This window comes from Mobula hypostoma, chromosome 8 (assembly GCF_963921235.1).
Source record: "Mobula hypostoma chromosome 8, sMobHyp1.1, whole genome shotgun sequence".
In the NCBI taxonomy this organism is placed as follows: Eukaryota; Metazoa; Chordata; class Chondrichthyes; order Myliobatiformes; family Myliobatidae; genus Mobula; species Mobula hypostoma.
Window position 1 is genome coordinate 153,618,652 of NC_086104.1, and position 12,170 is coordinate 153,630,821.

Sequence of the window (12,170 nt, forward strand, 5' to 3'; positions counted from 1 at the left end):
CTGCCCTATCTCATTCCCTAACAGGAGATCCAACACTGCCCCTTCTCTAGTTGGTACCTCTATGTATTGCTGCAAAAAACTATCTTGTACACATTTTACAAACTCCAAACCGTCTAGCCCTTTTACAGAATGGGCTTCCCAGTCAATGTGTGGAAAATTAAAATCTCCCACAATCACAACCTTGTGCTTACTACAAATATCTGCTATCTCCTTACAAATTTGCTCCTCCAGTTCTCGGTCCCCATTAGGTGGTCTATAATACACCCCTATAAGCGTTATTACACCTTTCTCATTTCTCAGTTCCACCCAAATAGCCTCCCTGGATGAGTCCACTAAACCATCCTGCCAAAGCACTGCTGTTATATTTTCTCTGACAAGCAATGCAACAGCTCCCCCTCTTGCCCCTCCTATTCTATCACACCTGAAGCAACGAAATCCTGGAATATTTAGTTGCCAATCACACCCCTCCTGCAACCACGTTACACTAATAGCTACAACATCATATTTCCAGGTATCAGTCCATGCTCTAAGCTCATCCACCTTTCTTACAATGCTCCTAGCATTGAAATAGATGCATTTAAGAAACTCTCCACCTCTTACTCTCTTTTTATCCTTAATAGAGCAAACAACTTTGTTATCTTTTTCTTCCTTGTCCCCTACATCTTCAGTCTGAGTGCTCCTGATCTCTGTCCCCTGCCTATCCTCCCTCACACACTGTCTACTGGCTTTCTCTATTTGTGAACTAGCCTCCTCTCTCCTAGTCTCTTCAATTTGATTCCCACCCCCCAACCACTCTAGTTTAAGATATTTAAGATAAGGTACATGGGATGATGGAAAATTTGAATGCTGTGTGGGGAAGGAATGGTTAGATTGATTTTGTCATAGGTTAAAAGGTCAGCACAACATGATAAACCAAAGGAGCTGTACTGTTTTAAGTTCCAATGTTGCAAATCTTATTGTTCCAGCCCCTGCTTTTGTCTGCCATCCTCTTTATTTACTTCAGTTCACATCTACAAACAGGTCAGTGTCAATCAACAAACTGCGTCCATGGTCATTCTGGTCTCTACCCTTTGTTCTCTCAATAGGTTCAACAGGTTTCAATAGGTAAATTTAATGTCAGAGAAATGTATACAATATACATCCTGAAATTATTCTTCTTCGCAAACATCCACGAAAACAGTGCCCCAAAGAATGAATGACAGTTAAATGTTAGAACCCCAAAGCCCCCTGAGCTCTCCACCGAGCACTGAAGTGTGCAGCAAGCATCAATAAAGACGAAGTCTTGCAGTACCCCAAAAACTATTCGTTCACCTGGTAATTCGACATACCACTGTGAGTGTGTGTCTCTGTCTCTGTCTCTGTCTCTGTCTCTGTCTCTGTCTCTGTCTCTGTCTCTGTCCCTCTCCCCTCTCCCCTCTCCCCTCTCCCCTCTCCCCCTCCCCTCTCCTCTTTCCCCTCTCTCTTCTCTCTTCTCTTTCCCCCGCCCCCAATAAGGGAAAAAAAGGTGTCCCCGTTTCAGTGAGAGGGGAGACATAACAAACAACTCACTGATTTACGATGTTAAAAGTCTGTTGTGTCGCTTTTTCTGAGCTTTGCACCCAGAGACTCAGCCCCAGAAAGACACAGTTCTCCGGACACACAACCCCCAGCAGCTAACCCACTGCTCCAAAAGTTCCATGTTCTCCCACGACACTTCAGTCAGGGGCATCGGCCTAGAATAGGCATGTCTCCAGAGCCCCGAAAATCCAGAAACCTGAAGGCGCACTCACCTTCCAGGCCGTGTCCTTGGGATGTCAAAAAGCAGCCAGTTCTGAGCCCCGAGGGCGGGTCCCATTCCCACAAAGAACCGAAGCCAGAGTGTAACTCCGGGTCAGGGCCTTCAAAAGAACCTTGAAAAGGAAAAAAAGAGATATCAAAGATAGAAATAAAGCTATTTCTGAAGATGCAAGCAAAGGAGTGGCCGTTTGGCACCATCTTGACTTCACTCCATCATTTTCCCAATTGTTCTCAAATCAAATTATACTTGTTTCCAAACCTTTACTAGTTTGGGTGAAAAGTAATTTTAATCAACCTGAAATGATCATTTTGTTTCTTTCTTCCGGTGCTGAGTATTTCCAGCATGATCTTTTGGACAAACGCATAATGGTTCAAAATGATTTTTAACTAGTGTAATGTCGCACATTTACTGATAGGGACTGAGAATCTGTATAAGGAAAAGGACTGAATCACTGCTCGGAAAGAATAAATGCACTTGGGGACCATCGTACTTCTGTAAGGACCGAGAAACAGCCACCAAGTGTCATGTAAGTAGACTTCACATTGTGATGTGATAGGAGAATAGTGTTAGCAGCCAGAGATAAAAAAAAGAAGACAGTGGGTGACAAACTGTTTATTTTCCCTCCTGGAGTATTGCACTGAACCAACAAAACTGAGAATTGAGAGCCCGCCTTTCACACTGTGGTCACATCCAACTTAAAGATCTGAATATAATTTATACCAATATCAGTACTAGAGCACCATGACGACAACAGGAACAAGGTATTCTGCAACAGTTATTTAGTGATAAAGTGCAGAGTAGGCCCTTCCAGGCACCAGTCCCGCAATCCCAATTAACCCTAACCCAATTACAGGACAATTTTTCAATGACCAATTAACCTACCTGGCATGTCTTTGGAATGTGGGAAGAAACCGGAGTATCTAGGGGAAACCCCACATATTCCATGGGGAGGATGTACAGAGACTTCTCACAGAATGATGCTGGAAATGAACTTAGGAATGCATTGAGCTGTAATAGTTTCACACTTACGCTATGCTATCAAATTAGATAATGTATTATTTTCACTTTTCCAATGAAGCCCAATGCAATCTCAGGGAACAGAACCTCATTTTTCCACAAGTATGCTACAGCCATCAGGAACGAGGATCAAGGAACGACTGTGCAGGCGCGTGGATGTCAGCGAGTTAGACCCGGGGGATGAGTTTAAAAAGAAGACAGCTTTACAGAGCGGGAGACAGAACAGGGGGAGTTAGAGTAGGAGGGTTTTGGCTCAACGGGGCTTTGGCGATAACAGGTCAAGGCAAGGTAAGTTATTGTGAAGAATAGGAATAGGAAGTATGTCTGTGAGGCCGGTGTGTTCTGTTCTGGGTGTCAGATGTGGGATGTCCAGGAGACTCCCAGCAACCCAGAGAGCAAGTTCTGTGCCAGGTGTGTCGAGCTGTAGCTCCTTAGGGACCGGGTTAGGGAACTGGAGATGCAGCTCAATGACCTTCATCTAGTCAGGGAAAGTGAGGACGCGATAGGAACTATAGGCAGGTAGTCACACCGGGGCCTCGGGAGACAGATAAGTGGGTAGCAGTCAGGAGAAGGAAGGGAAAGAGTCAGATTCTAGAGAGTACCCCTGTGGCTGTCCCCCTTAACAATAGGTACTCCTGTTTGAGTACTGTTGGGGGGATGACCTACCTGGGGGAAGCAACAGTGGCTGTGCCTCTGGCACAGAGTCTGACCCTGTGGCTCAGAAGGGTAGGAAAAGGAAGATGATGGCAACAGTGATAGGGGACTCTATAGTTAGGAGGTCAGACAGGTAATTTTGTGGTCGCAGGAAAGAAACATGGATGGTAGTTTGCCTCCCAGGTGCAGAGTCCGGGATGTTTCTGATTGTGTCCACGATATCTTGAAGTGGGAAGGTGAACAGCCAGAGGTCATGGTACATGTTGGTACCAACAACATAGGTAGGAAAAGGGAGGAGGTCCTGAAAACAGACTATAGGGAGTTAGGAAGGAAGTTGAGAAGCAGGACCTCAAAGGTAGTAATTTCAGGATTGTTGCCTGTGCCACGCGACAGTGAGTGTAGGAATAGTGAGGTGGAGGATAAAAGCGTGGTTGAGGATTGGAGCAGGGGTCAGGGATTCAGATTTCTGGATCATTGGAACCTCTTTTGGGGCAGGTGTGACCTGTACAGAAAGGACCGGTTGCACTTGAATCTGAGGGGGACCAATATCCTGGCAGGGAGGTTTTTTAAGGCTATTGGGAAGAGCTTAAACTAGAATCGCTGGAGGGTGGAAACTGAACTGAAGAGACGGAGGAAGGGACAGTTGGCTCACAAATAGAGAAAGCTTGTAGGCAGTGTGAAAGGGAGGATAGGCAGCTGATAGAGAAGGTATACGTTCAGACCAATGGTTTGAGATGTGTCTATTCTAATGCAAGGAGTATCATGAACAAAGTGGATGAGCTTAGAGCGTGGATCAGTACTTGGAGCTATGATGTTGTGGCCATTACAGAGGCTTGGATAGCTCAGCGGCAGGAATGGCTACTTAGAGTGCCAGGCTTTAGATGTTTCAGAAAGGACAGGGAGGGAGGCAAAAGAGGTGTGGGTGTGGTACTGCTGATCAGAGATAGTGTCATAGCTGCAGAAAAGGAGGAAGTCATGAAGGGATTGTCTCCTGGGTCTCTGTGGGTGGAAGTTAGGAACAGGAAGGGTTCAATAACTCTACTAGGTGTTTTTTTTATAGACCACCCAATAGTAACGGGGACATCGAGGAGCAGATAGGGAGAAAGACTTTGGAAAGGTGCAATAATAAAAGGGTGGTGGTGGTGGGAGATTTTAATTGATTGACATCTCCCTAGAACAAGGGGTTTAGATGGGGTGGAGTTTGTTAGGTGTGTCCAGGAAGGTTTCCTGACACAATATGTTGATAAGCCAACAAGAGGAGAGTATTGATCTGGTATTGGGAAATGAACCTGGTCAGGTGTCAGGTCTCTCAGTGGGAGAGCATTTTGGAGATAGTGATCACAATTCTATCTCCTTTATCATAGCATTGGAGAGAGATAGGAACAGACAGGTTTAATTGGAGTAAGGGGAAATATGAAGCTATCAGGCAGGAACTTGGAAGCATAAGTTGGGAACAGATGTTCTCAGAGAAATGTACGGCAGAAATGTGGCAAATGTTCGGGGGATATTTGCGTGGCGTCCTGCCTAGGTACATAGAAAAATAGAAACATAGAAAATAGGTGCAGGAGTAGGCCATTCGGCCCTTCGAGCCTGCACCGCCATTTATTATGATCATGGCTGATCATCCAACTCAGAACCCTGCCCCAGCCTTCCCTCCATACCCCCTGACCCCCATAGCCACAAGAGCCATGTCTAACTCCCTCTTAAATATAGCCAATGAACTGGCCTCAACTGTTTCCTGTGGCAGAGAATTCCACAGATTCACCACTCTCTGTGTGAAGAAGTTTTTCCTAATCTCAGTCCTAAAAGGCTTCCCCTCTATCCTCAAACTGTGGCCCCTCGTTCTGGACTTCCCCAACATCGGGAACAATCTTCCTGCATCTAGCCTGTCCAATCCCTTTAGGATCTTATACGTTTCAATCAGATCCCCCCTCAATCTTCTAAATTCCAACGAGTACAAGCCCAGTTCATCCAGTCTTTCTTCATATGAAAGTCCTGCCATCCCAGGAATCAATCTGGTGAACCTTCTTTGTACTCCCTCTAAGGCAAGGATGTCTTTCCTCAGATTAGGGGACCAAAACTGCACACGATACTCCAGGTGTGGTCTCACCAAGGCCTTGTACAACTGCAGTAGTACCTCCCTGCTCCTGTACTCGAATCCTCTCGCTATAAATGCCAGCATACCATTCGCCTTTTTCACCGCCTGCTGTATTTGCATGCCCACTTTCAATGACTGGTGTATAATGACACCCAGGTCTCGTTGCACCTCCCCTTTTCCTAATCGGCCACCATTCAGATAATAATCTGTTTTCTTATTTTTGCCACCAAAGTGGATAACTTCACATTTATCCACATTAAATTGCATCTGCCATGAATTTGCCCACTCACCCAACCTATCCAAGTCACCCTGCATCCTCCTCACAGCTAGCACTACCACCCAGCTTCGTGTCATCAGCAAACTTGGAGATGCTGCATTTAATTCCCTCATCCAAGTCATTAATATATATTGTAAACATCTGGGGTCCCAGCACTGAGCCTTGCGGTACCCCACTAGTCACCGCCTGCCATTCTGAAAAGGTCCCGTTTATTCCCACTCTTTGCTTCCTGTCTGCTAACCAATTCTCCACCCACACCAATACCTTACCCCCAGTACCGTGTGCTTTAAGTTTGCACATTAATCTCCTGTGTGGGACCTCGTCAAAAGCCTTTTGAAAATCCAATTATACCACATCCACTGGTTCTCCCCTATCCACTCTACTAGTTACATCTTCAAAAAATTCTATGAGATTCGGCAGACATGATTTTCCTTTCACAAATCCATGCTGACTTTGTCCGATCATTTCACCGCTTTCCAAATGTGCTGTTATCACATCCTTGATAACTGACTCCAGCAGTTTCCCCACCACCGACGTTAGGCTAACCGGTCTATAATTCCCCGGTTTCTCTCTCCCTCCTTTTTTAAAAAGTGGAGTTACATTAGCCACCCTCCAATCCTCAGGAACTAGTCCAGAATCTAACGAGTTTTGAAAAATTATCACTAATGCATCCACTATTTCTTGGGCTACTTCCTTAAGCACTCTAGGATGCAGACCATCTAGCCCTGGGGATTTATCTGCCTTCAATCCCTTCAATTTACCTAACACCACTTCCCTACTAACATGTATTTCGCTCAGTTCCTCCATCTCACTGGACCCTCTGTCCCCTACTATTTCTGGAAGATTATTTATGTCCTCCTTAGTGGAGACAGAACCAAAGTAATTATTCAATTGGTCTGCCACGTCCTTGCTCCCTATAATCAATTCACCTGTTTCTGTCTGCAGGGGACCTACATTTGTCTTTACCAGTCTTTTCCTTTTTACATATCTATAAAGCTTTTACAGTCCGTTTTTATGTTCCCCGCCAGTTTTCTCTCATAATCTTTTTTCCCCTTCCTAATTAAGCCCTTTGTCCTCCTCTGCTGAACTTTGAATTTCTCCCAGTCCTCAGGTGAGCCACTTTCTCTGGCTAATTTGTATGCTTCTTCTTTGGAATTGATACTATCCCTAATTTCTCTTGTCAGCCACGGGTGCACTACCTTCCTTGATTTATTCTTTTGCCAAACTGGGATGAACAATTGTTGTAGTTCATCCATGCAACCTTTAAATGCTTGCCATTGCATATCCACTGTCAATCCTTTTAGTGTCATTTGCCAGTCTATCTTAGCTAATTCACGTCTCATACCTTCAAAGTTACCCCTCTTTAAGTTCAGAACCTTTGTTTCTGAATTAACTATGTCACTCTCCATCTTAATGAAGAATTCCACCATATTATGGTCACTCTTACCCAAGGGGCCTCTCATGACAAGATCGCTAATTAACCCTTCCTCATTGCTCAAAACCCAGTCCAGAATAGCCTGCTCTCTAGTTGGTTCCTCGACATGTTGGTTCAAAAAACCATCCCGCATACATTCCAAGAAATCCTCTTCCTCAGCACCTTTACCAATTTGGTTCACTCAATCTGCATGTAGATTGAAGTCACCCATTATAACTGCTGTTCCTTTATTGCACACATTTCTAATTTCCTGTTTAATACCATCTCCGACCTCACTACTACTGTTAGGTGGCCTGTACACAACTCCCACCAGCGTCTTCTGCCCCTTAGTGTTACGCAGCTCTACCCATATCGATTCCACATCTTCCCAGCTTATGTCCTTCCTTTCTATTGCATTAATCTCTTCTTTAACCAGCAACGCCACCCCACCTCCCCTTCCTTCATGTCTATCCCTCCTGAATATTGAATATCCCTGAACGTTGAGCTCCCATCCCTGGTCACCCTGGAGCCATGTCTCTGTGATCCCAACTATATCATAATCATTAATAACAATCTGCACTTTCAATTCATCCACCTTATTACGAATGCTCCTTGCATTGACACACAAAGCCTTCATGCGCTCTTTTACAACTCTCTTAGCCCTTATACAATTATGTTGAAAAGTGTTCCAATGAGACAGAGAAAGGATGGTAGGGTTCAGGACCCATGGTGTACATATGGATATTAAGTAAGAGGATGTGCTGGAGCCTTTAGAAAGCATCAAGTTGGATAAGTCACTGGGACCGGACGAGATATACCGCAGGCTACTGTGGGAGCCGAGGGAGGAGATTGTTGAGCCTCTGGCAATGATCTTTGCATTATCAATGGGGACGGGAGAGGTTCCGGAGGATTGGAGGGTTGCAGATATTGTTCCCTTATTCAAGGAAGGGACTAGAGATAGCCCAGGAAATTATAGACCGGTGAGTCTTACCTCAGTGGTTGGTAAGTTGATGGAGAGGATCCTGAGAGGCAGGATTTATGAACATTTGGAGAGGCATGATATGATTAGGAACAGTCAGCATGGCTTTTTCAAAGGCAGGTCGTGTCCTATGAGCCTGATTGAATTTTTTGATGATGTGACTAAACACATTGATGAAGGTAAAGCAGTAGATGTAGTGTATATGGATTTCAGCAAGGCATTTGATAAGGTACCCCATGCTAGGCTAAAGTAACATTTATCTTCTTAATTACACAGTATGCCTTCATGTTAACTTCTTGTGTTCTTTCACAAAAAAAAATAGGAGTAGTAGGACACTCCATTTTTCAAGCCTGCCCCACCATTACTATGATCATGGCTGATATATGCCGGCCTCAACTCTTTTTCTGTGCCACTTCCTTGATCTTTCAGATACACCTTGCAGTTATCTCTCTACTTAAAAAATACACTGCCCTTCTTGTCATGCAGTATGCCATCTGCAGCCAAAACAGTGACAAGACCGTTGCATCTTTAGAGGAGGATAAAGGGCTTAATTAGGAAGGGGAAAAAAGATTATGAGAGAAAACTGGCAGGGAACATAAAAACTGACTGTAAAAGCTTTTATAGATATATGAAAAGAAAAAGATTGGTTAAGACAAATGTAGGTCCCCTACAGACAGAAACAGGTGAATTGATTATAGGGAGCAAGGACATGGCAGACCAATTGAATAATTACTTTGGTTCAGTCTTCACTAAGGAGGACGTAAATAATCTTCCGGAAATAGTAGGGGACAGAGGGTCCAGTGAGATGGAGGAACTGAGCGAAATACATGTTAGTAGGGAAGTGGTGTTAGGTAAATTGAAGGGATTAAAGGCAGATAAATCCCCAGGGCCAGATAGTCTGCATCCTAGAGTGCTTAAGGAAGTAGCCCAAGAAATAGTGGATGCATTAATGATAATTTTTCAAAACTCTTTAGATTCTGGACTAGTTCCTGAGGATTGGAGGTGGATAATGTAACCCCACTTTTTAAAAAAGGAGGGAGAAAGAAACCAGGGAATTATAGACTGGTTAGCCTAACATCGGTGGTGGGGAAACTGCTGGAGTCAGTTATCAAGGATGTGATAACAGCACATTTGGAAAGCGGTGAAATGATCGGACAAAGTCAGCATGGATTTGTGAAAGGAAAATCATGTCTGACGAATCTCATAGAATTTTTTGAGGATGTAACTAGTAGAGTGGATAGGGGAGAACCAGTGGATGTGGTATATTTGGATTTTCAAAAGGCTTTTGACAAGGTCCCACACAGGAGATTAGTGTGCAAACTTAAAGCACATGGTATTGGGGGTAAGGTATTGATGTGGATAGAGAATTGGTTGGCAGACAGGAAGCAAAGAGTGGGAATAAACGGGACCTTTTCAGAATGGCAGGCAGTGACTAGTGGGGTACCGCAAGGCTCAGTGCTGGGACCCCAGATGTTTACAATATATATTAATGACTTGGATGAGGGAATTAAATGCAGCATCTCCAAGTTTGCGGATGACACGAAGCTGGGTGGCAGTGTTAGCTGTGAGGAGGAAGCTAAGAGGATGCAGGGTGACTTGGATAGGTTAGGTGAGTGGGCAAATTCATGGCAGATGCAATTTAATGTGGATAAATGTGAAGTTATCCACTTTGATGGCAAAAACAGGAAAACAGATTATTATCTGAATGGTGGCCGATTAGGAAAAGGGGAGGTGCAACGAGACCTGGGTGTCATTATACACCAGTCATTGAAAGTGGGCATGCAGGTACAGCAGGCGGTGAAAAAGGCGAATGGTATGCTGGCATTTATAGCGAGAGGATTCGAGTACAGGAGCAGGGAGGTACTACTGCAGTTGTACAAGGCCTTGGTGAGACCACACCTGGAGTATTGTGTGCAGTTTTGGTCCCCTAATCTGAGGAAAGACATCCTTGCCATAGAGGGAGTACAAAGAAGGTTCACCAGATTGATTCCTGGGATGGCAGGACTTTCATATGATGAAAGACTGGATGAACTGGGCTTGTACTCGTTGGAATTTAGAAGATTGAGGGGGGATCTGATTGAAACGTATAAAATCCTAAAGGGATTGGACAGGCTCGATGCAGGAAGATTGTTCCCGATGTTGGGGAAGTCCAGACCGACGGGTCACAGTTTGAGGATAAAGGGGAAGCCTTTTAGGACTGAGATTAGGAAAAACTTCTTCACACAGAGAGTGGTGAATCTGTGGAATTCTCTGCCACAGGAAACAGTTGAGGCCAGTTCATTGGCTATATTTAAGAGGGAGTTAGATATGGCCCTTGTGGCTAAAGGGATCGGGGGTATGGAGGGAAGGCTGGTACAGGGTTCTGAGTTGGATGATCATCCATGATCATACTGAATGGCGGTGCAGGCTCAAAGGGCCGAATGGCCTACTCCTGCACCTATTTTCTATGTTTCTAAGACACAGTGGCATAGCAGTTAACCTAACACGACTACAGTGCCAGTGACCCAGATTCAATTTCACTGCTGTCTACAAAGAATTTGTATGTTCTCTCCATGGCTGCATAGGTTTACTCCAGATGTTCTGGTTTGCTCACACATTCCAAAGACCTACTGGTTTGTAGATTAATTGGGTGCATGGGTGCATGGGTGCAATTGGACAGCATAGGCTCATTGGGCTGGAAGGGTCTTTTACCATGCATAGAAACATTGAAAACCTACAGCAGAATACAGGCCCTTCAGCCCACAATGCTGTGCCAAACATGTACTTTAGAAATTACCTAGGGTTACCCATAACAGGTTATAATCAATCTTAAGGAACTTAACAAAAATATAAGCAATTTTAAAGATTAGGTGATCGGAAAATGAAAGGGTATTGTGAATTTGAAAATACAAAAATATCTTATTTCTATTTGGATTTTTTTAGGTTGTTGAATACTGTAAGAACCGTGACTGGAATTAGAGCTCATTTCATATCACTGGTGGAAGACAGAGAAATTAAATATTTAAAAGATGCAAAGGCTGTTCCATTAGTACCAATTAAATGATGATTCTGCTTGTGTGTGTGCATGTTTCCTTTAAGCAATTTTGGGCTGCTGTAGCTTATGCATTCAATGCAATCCCTATAATTGTGAGATGTTACAGAGTCGAGATTATTGGTAATCCTTTACTTCCATCTAATCAATATTGCCAGATGCTATTTACGCAGAGTTTCAATGACAAAAATTGATTAGGGGTTTTGGTTTCATCAACTGTTAAAATTCAGCAGACTAAAGTGCTTTAAAATCATGCACTGTTTCTTAAATAAACTTTTAGAGTTGTGATTTATTCTCATACCCTTCAATACTCGGCGGCTGAACATGCCTCAAGTAGTCAGTCATGCAAGGCTCGATGCTGAATATTGGCACTTTCCTGCTGTAGAAGGCATCATTAACAATATGAGAACACAGCCTTTCCTAACCAAACAAAACACGATGCCATAGCAGATATATCAACACAGCCCTGCGGTCAGCCCCATTTGAGGATCCTAATGTAAACATTTTCCTCAAAGTGGAGCACAGTGACCCAGAGGGGCAAAATTGGTACTCTGGAAGACCACAATGGTAATCCATGTGTAGAGCCAAAACAGATGGGGGAGATCTTAAATGCATTCTTTGCATCTGTATTTACTCAGGAGATAAATACAGAGTATATAGAAGTGAGGCAAAGCAACATCACCTTCATGGACCTGTACAGATTACAGTGGAGGAGGTGTTTGCTACCCTGAGGCAAATCAAGGTAGATAAATCCCCAGGGCCTGACAAGATGCTCTCTCAAACTCTATGGGAGGCAAGTTCAGAAATTGCCAGAGCCCTTGCAGAGATAGTTTAAAAAGGGAACATGAGGAGAAACTTCTTCATTCAGAGGGTCGTGAGATTGTGGAATGAGCTGCCAGCACAAGTGGTGCATGTGAGCTCAG

General features: G+C 44.1%; 1 protein-coding gene across 2 annotated transcripts in view; it reads left to right on the forward strand.

Moving 5' to 3' along the window:
• Positions 1–11,484, forward strand: part of LOC134350293 (prosaposin-like) — a 39,922-nt gene extending 28,438 nt beyond the window's left edge. For both annotated transcript variants that reach the window (XM_063055333.1, XM_063055334.1), the window contains 2 exons: positions 2,193–2,303; positions 11,139–11,484. In XM_063055333.1, coding sequence (XP_062911403.1) covers positions 2,193–2,303; positions 11,139–11,174 — 147 coding nt within the window. In that variant the 3' untranslated portion in view covers positions 11,175–11,484. The remainder of the gene's footprint in view (positions 1–2,192; positions 2,304–11,138) is intronic.
• Positions 11,485–12,170: the final 686 nt, after the last annotated feature.